This window comes from Lolium rigidum, chromosome 4 (assembly GCF_022539505.1).
Source record: "Lolium rigidum isolate FL_2022 chromosome 4, APGP_CSIRO_Lrig_0.1, whole genome shotgun sequence".
Classification (NCBI taxonomy): domain Eukaryota; kingdom Viridiplantae; phylum Streptophyta; class Magnoliopsida; order Poales; family Poaceae; genus Lolium; species Lolium rigidum.
Window position 1 is genome coordinate 72,923,144 of NC_061511.1, and position 6,975 is coordinate 72,930,118.

At 41.5% G+C, this 6,975-nt stretch overlaps 1 protein-coding gene across 1 annotated transcript; it reads left to right on the top strand.

Annotated features, from left to right (window-relative positions):
• The first annotated feature begins 2,408 nt into the window (after positions 1-2,408).
• Positions 2,409-6,164, top strand: LOC124647235 (rab escort protein 1-like). The gene is made up of 9 exons (XM_047187202.1): positions 2,409-3,094; positions 3,279-3,407; positions 3,573-3,672; positions 4,026-4,064; positions 4,639-4,855; positions 4,952-5,027; positions 5,096-5,291; positions 5,423-5,503; positions 5,949-6,164. The coding sequence occupies exons 1-9, from the start codon at positions 2,409-2,411 to the stop codon at positions 6,036-6,038; spliced, it is 1,614 nt and encodes a 537-aa protein (XP_047043158.1). The 3' UTR covers positions 6,039-6,164.
• The last annotated feature ends 811 nt before the right edge of the window (positions 6,165-6,975 follow it).

Genomic DNA, 6,975 nt, shown 5'->3' on the forward strand with positions numbered 1-6,975 from the left:
TTATTTCGGCCCTTGTTGATCGTTGGAGACCTGAAACCCACACCTTCCACTTAAGTTGTGGTGAGCTGACACCTACACTGAAAGATGTTTCCATTATCACTTGTTTGCCAATCAAGGGTACTCCTTTGGTCCCTGACGCTTATTCTAGTATTTGGCCGACTGAGGTACATGACCGTCTTGGTGTGGCAATGCCTGCTACGAGCCGCGGAGGGTCACGTCCTAGGGGGGTCCCTCTAAGCTGGTTGGTCAATAATTTTCAAGAGTTACCAGCTGAAGCAGATGATGCGACATCTTTTTGCGTATTTATTGTACCTACTTGGTATAATATTTCCTTCGTTCCATGGTGATATTGTTACCCGGGTCTTATTAAGATAGCCGAGAACATAGTAGATTCGCCTCCACCACCTAGCCCTATATACAACTTTGGTTTTGCAATGCTCGCGTATACCTATAGGGGGTTGTGTGATGCAACAAAGAAAACCAATGCATCTTCAAAGGGACATATACTTGCTGTAAGCGCATAGTTTCTTCAGTTATGGTCGTGGGAGTACCTACCAGTTGGGCGTCCCCACATCCTGAAACCAATTCACCCCTACGGCGGTGAGACCGAACAATATGCCTTTCTTACTTTTGGAAGTCGATGAGTACATGCTAAAAAACGGTGGTCAAATAATGTGGCACACGGTTGCTACCCTGAATACCACCAACAGTTTGAGGAGCTGCCTAGAGTTAGATCATCCCTAGCCTTCCAGATTTTCCACACGACAGTCATTAAAATATCTGTCCAAACCCTATCACTTACTACCTCTATTCTAAAATATAAGAAAAAGGCTTGTATTTTAATAGATGGGAAGTCACACAACCAAGGGCATTTGGGAGCCGTATTCCAGTGCGCCGCTGAAGCAGTTTTACCGGGAGGCATCCATCACTCCTAGTAACCCCTGAACCCACAAGGCCACAAATCTAGACCCACAAGGTCACAAATATCAATTCTAACAACCTAGATCCACAATTACACCACTTCTAACCATCTATTACATCCGTCTTGAAACATACCTTTTTTTTAGAAAACTTCAATCTCACTATGAGTTTGATGAAATCAAATTGGTTGATATCTCAAGAAAAAAAATTGGTTGATGATGTAACCTTGATGTTATCTAATAAAACCCACTAAACTGTGAATTTTTGGAACATGGGTACTCCTGAACCAGATTAAGGGCATGTCTGATTCGTAGGACTTCACAAACTAAAGAATAGGAAAAACATATGAATAAGATAGGAATGCATGTGCAATTCCATAGGATTGCAAAAACACAAAAAAATGCGAAATTGGTTGTTTGATTTGCAGGAATAGAAAAAATACAGGAATCTTTAAAACCATAATCAAATCAATAATGATCTAAAGATAAAATTAGATCATTATTATGCAAATTAGATCATTATTATGCAAATTATGATCTTTTATCTCATTCTTTATGCATAAGAACGTAAACAAAAGGTTTGAGTGGATTATAAAAATCCCTTGTTTTTTCTATGAAGTCTAAACCAAAGGAAAGATTCCTACACTTTTCCTATGCGCCATTTCTTTAAGTCAAATGGATGAACAAGCGTCATGAAAGAAAAACTTCCTATTCCTATAGTTTTCCCCCATCATTCCTATGAACTAAACATGCCCTAAGAGGTCGTTTGGTAGCCAGAATTTCATTTCGTTTGTAGCATTTTAAAATGAATACATGTATGCATTCATTTACATTGTAATTTCAGAAATGGACACTTGTTTGGTTGCCACAGGAATTGCAAATGACAGCAAAATTCAATATTGAATTTGTAAATGGTTTCCATAGAGAAGCGCAAATGACAGGTCTCAGCTCGGAATTGTGTTTACCCATAGCATCATTTTGCTGGATTTTCTAAATGAAAAGATGACTCAATTCTGTGGCAACAAAACAGCACACCTATGAAATTCCAAAATGAATTCCAAGATTCCAGGTCCAAATGATGGATACCAAACGACTTCTAAACTTATTCTGGTATCAAGTTACATAGTTATCTAACCACCAAGTGACAGTCTGACTACCAAGTGAATAGTGATAGAAAGCTTGATAGAATTTTTTTTGGTCTGTTCATTGAAAACTTTTAATTTTTTACCTAAGATATATGCTTTTTTCGAATTCAGATATGAAAATTAGCACACTACACATACATACGCGCATCAAAAATGTAAATTTTGGAGCCGGCAAGTTATAGGGTTCATGGATGCATGCTGGGCTCTTCTTCAGTTCAGCCAAAGACGATCCGATATCGTAGTCGCAAAAAAAAAAAAAAAAAAAAAAAAAAGGTTGATATCGCACGGACTCTTCTTGCCAACCATCTGATTCCGATCGAGACCGGTCAGCAAAAAACCAGCAATGGCGGCCGCCGGGGACTCATCCGCCGTAACCATCGAGCCCAGCTCGTTCGACGTGGTGGTCTGCGGCACGGGCCTCCCGGAATCCATCCTCGCCGCAGCATGCGCCGCCGCCGGCAAGACGGTCCTCCACATCGATCCCAACCCCTTCTACGGCTCCCACTTCTCCTCCTCCGTCCCGCCCCACGCCCTCCCGGCATTCCTCCTCTCCTCCGCATCTCCCCCCTCCACAACCTCCTCCGACGCCGGCGTGATACCTCTCCAACGCCGGAGCAGTCTGTACTCCGACATAGAGACATTGGGGACGGTCCCCTCGGAGGGCAGCTTCGCCGTCGACCTGGTCGGCCCCAGGCTGCTCTACTGCGCCGGTGAGTCCGTCGACCTCCTTCACCGGTCAGGGGGTGGCCACCACGTGGAGTTCAAGAGCGTCGACCTCCTCTACTGGGATCATGGCGATCTCTTCCCAGTTCCAGCGTCCAGGGAGGACATCTTTAAGACCAAACTATGCGAGGACGCCAAAGTTAACTTATTTGACAAGCGCCACCTCTACGCCTTCGTCGAGCTTGTGAAGTCACACATTGCAGCCAAGGAGAGGGGACAAGGCAAAGCTTCCATATCTGAGGAAGACTTGGATCTCCCCTTCGTTGAGTTCCTCAAGAAACAGAACCTTACGCCCAAGATGATAGGGTAAGATCAAGTCTGTGTACTACTCTTTTGGGACTCTATTGTCAGTCACTCCTCACTAATTTTACGAATTAGGACTGTCTGCTCTGTTGCATCATGTTTATTTGTATGATTGTGACGAATGAATATTGTCACTAGCTTAGTGCGACTAATTTATTAAGGCTGGTTGCATCTTGTTCATTTGTAGGGTTGTGTTGTATGCAATCGGGATGTCGGATTATGATCAAGAAGATGACACCGCAGACTCACGTAAAACATTATTAACAACCAGAGATGGAGTGAAGACAGTAGCTCTTCATTTCAAGTCCATTGGGAGGTTAGTTTTCTTTCCTTGCATCCTTATTAAAGACCATATATTATTCATGTAAGACCTTTTTGAGGAACTTTGTTTAGCCTTACAAGGAAATATAACTGAATTACGGAATAAATATAAGGGACTTTTACCTTGTAGAATAAAGACCATGTGTTATTGATGTATCAGGTTTGCTAATGCAAAGGGTGCTTTCATCTATCCTATGCATGGCCATGGTGAGCTGCCTCAAGCTTTCTGTCGTTTCGCTGCTGTTAAGGGTGCCCTATATGTAAGATGATATTGATACCTTCAAAGTATATCTATCTGGTTTTGATTTTACATGTATCCTTGGCTTACTCTTTCTCCAATCAATATCATATATCCCAGTATCAACTTTCTATCTCCATGTTTGTTTTGAATCTGATGCAATCTGATTGATTGCAACCTATCCTTTGATAATGTATTATGTGATATACCAATTTCTTGAAACCCCTTTACAAGAATGACTTGTTCTTTTGTGTAACAAACTATCTTTCTTCCAAGAATGCAATGAATTTGGATCAAATATCATATAAACTATTATTGTTTATGATCATTTTGATATTTAACCTCAGGCAACATTTCTTTTATGTCAATGATCAGGTTTTGCGGATGCCTGTCACTGCCCTTCTTATGGATAAGGTATGATAAAATTTATGCTCTATATTGTGGATCTTCTTGGGTGTTGTCTGTGCCTTGTGTAGTTGCTTACAGTGTGTCTTACTTGTATTATATGTTTAATCAATATATTTTATTCCCTGCAAATAGGTGGGAGATTAGAAATCTCACTTGGTTCATCAGAGATAAAATGGGGACAATTAAGAAAACTCGTTTCTACACCATTAAATTTAAGAAGATACAAGTGTGTACTAAGACGAGGCGTTTTTTACATATAAAGGGTCTAGGACATTCAACTGCTTGTCTTCCGGTTATGAGCTCAATGCCATAAGACGAGAAATATTGTTAAGCTTTTGTTCCACAAAAAAGTGGGGAAGATCTTGTTTGAAGTAGAGCAGGGAGAGCTTCCTTGCTTATGATAAAAACTAATTTGAATGATTTAGATTAATCACCATAATCAGCAGAAGAGGGATTGTTGTGTTTTCCTTATTTATATTCTACACGTGAAAATATTCTGCTTGTTTATTGCACTCGTCTATAATTTTTTTGACCCTTTCTTTGTTTAGTGAAATCCAATAATCAACATCTTCTCGATCAGGAAAAACAATGTTATATTGGCACAAGGTTGGCAACTGGTCAAGATATTCTGTGCCAGCAGTTGATACTCGATCCGTCATACAAAATTCCTTCCTTGGATTTGCCATCGGGCCCTGCAGACTCAAACTCACCAAGAAAAGTTGCTCGCGGAATATGCATAACTAAAAAGTCCGTGAAACAGAATTCGTCGAATGTTCTGGTTGTTTTCCCCCCAAAATGTTAGAATAAGTGTTCCCGTCCTTTTTTTTTTCCTTGAACTAGCCATAGCTCATTCCTTTTCTTCTCTTTGATGCCACATGTTTCCTCTAATTCAGCAGTACAAGAGCAGCAGGTTGCAACTCTTCGGGTGCTTCAGTTGATCAGCAATGTAGCAATATGCCCTCCTGGAATGTAAGTTAGCTCCTATCGATATATCATTAACGTATGCAACTTCCCTCACTAGCCAATCTCACTCGTAGGTTCATGGCATACCTTTCTATTCCATGTGTTGATGCCTACATGGGAAAACTCTGCATAAACAAAGCAATAGAGGTTCTTTTCGGTTCCCAAACTTCAGATGGTTCAGAAGGCCATTCAGAGAAAACCAGAGAGGACAACGATGATGCAAAGCAAGGTCTAATATGGAAGTGTGTTTATGTTCAGGAGATCACACAGGTCCATTTCTTTGATATCATTATAGATTGTATTCACAGTTCAATATTGGTAAACAACAATTCTTATACTGATGTGCACATTTATACAATGTAATCACAACACATATATGCTTTCATGTCTTCCACCACCAGGCAAAACCCGGTCCTATATTATCCTGCCCAATGCCTGATGAATATCTTGACTACAGAAATATACTGGAATCAACAGAGAAGGTATGCATTTTGTGTGATGTTACATTCTTTATTATCAATGCTGTATTTGCATCTGCACAAGAAAGTAGGTAACTAGCATTGTTGCACCTAGTCTGCTGAGTTTTGAGTCCTTACCTAACTTTCAATGACCCTCGTCTCTTTTCCTTTTGGAAGTAGGTCATAGTTCAAGCTAATCTACGAAATTTTAGAACCATTCCAATACTATTCTGTATCGAGGAAAAGGCTAACTTGTATATCTTGTGATGGTGTGTATTTGGTTTCCTATTATAAGATACAATGTTGATGTAGTTTTAGGGGTCGACTCTTCATTTATTAGACAGTTGTTATGTCGTGCATAATATATTGAAAAATTAAGAATCATGTCATATGTATAAAATCATATTGCCTGGCCTGCACATAAGTTAAGTTTGTTTAAAACCTCAATATATTTCAATGTTTTTTGCAGTTATTTGCGGAAATCTATCCTAACGAAGAATTCCTGCCTAGAAATTCAGCTCCCCAACATGAAGATGACGACTCTGATTCCGCAGAGTGAAACCATTTGTTATTGTTGAAGGAATTTAACTTAGGTTTCAGGTGTAGAAACTACAACTAACTAAGCACAGAGCAAAGCTATGCAAGCAGAATTCTTTGGTTGTGGAGGGTTTGGATGCATTCATGTCAATAAGCAAAAGGGATTGGTAAACCATATTGTACATGAGTCCCTCAGTAGTAGCTAATTAAGGGAGATAAAAACTTGCTTAGTTGGTAACCTGTTCAACATTGATTCATCTCCATGTAAATCATACGACACTGGTCGTGAATGTAATCATTCGATGCTGGTAGGCATCTTGGAATGTGATTTACGCCTAATCTCTATGCAGACAAGATACTGCCGAATGAAGATTGTCAGCCGAGATGGCTCCTCCCGCTCTTCCAGCCCGGCCACCGCAACCTCTTCTTCCCCAACCACGGCAACCACCTCAACCATGCACCGCTCAACAGCCACCAACGCTCACAACTATTTCACCCCCGCCTCCACAGAAGCTTCCACCACAAACATACTGCATCGACGACGACTCCAACGCCCATCGAACCCTACGCTCCTTTCTCGGCGTCGGAGACGCCATGGACCTCCAGTTCCAACATGACGGTTGGTGCAACCTGGGCCTTCTTACAGCTCCAATCCTCGTTGATTCATACGCCTACCCCATGGTAGCCTCCATTCATCTCTCCGAAATTTCCTTTGATGAGATTCTCATCGTCGTCCTCCTCCAAGCATGTCTCGGTGGTTCTGCAAAATACTTAGAGCAGGTCTAACAGACCCCTTAAAAGCCCCAACTCCGTAAAGTACGGGGCGGCTCCTCGCCCCTTACAAGTACAGGGTGGGAGGCTGAATACAGGGCGAACCCCCTAGTCGTGGCGGGCTGAATTTTCAGGAAATCGTCTATGCATCGCGCCGGTCGCGGCCGGGGCGGCGTCACGTGACGGGG

Excerpts from the sequence above, each read along its gene's own strand:
- LOC124647235 (XM_047187202.1), top strand. The coding sequence starts at position 2,409 with ATGGCGGCCGCCGGGGACTCATCCGCCGTAACCATCGAGCCCAGCTCG. Across the intron at positions 3,673-4,025 it reads CTGTTAAGGGTGCCCTATAT|GTTTTGCGGATGCCTGTCAC; the intron begins GTAAGATGATAT and ends GTCAATGATCAG. Across the intron at positions 4,856-4,951 it reads GGTTGTTTTCCCCCCAAAAT|CAGTACAAGAGCAGCAGGTT; the intron begins GTTAGAATAAGT and ends CCTCTAATTCAG.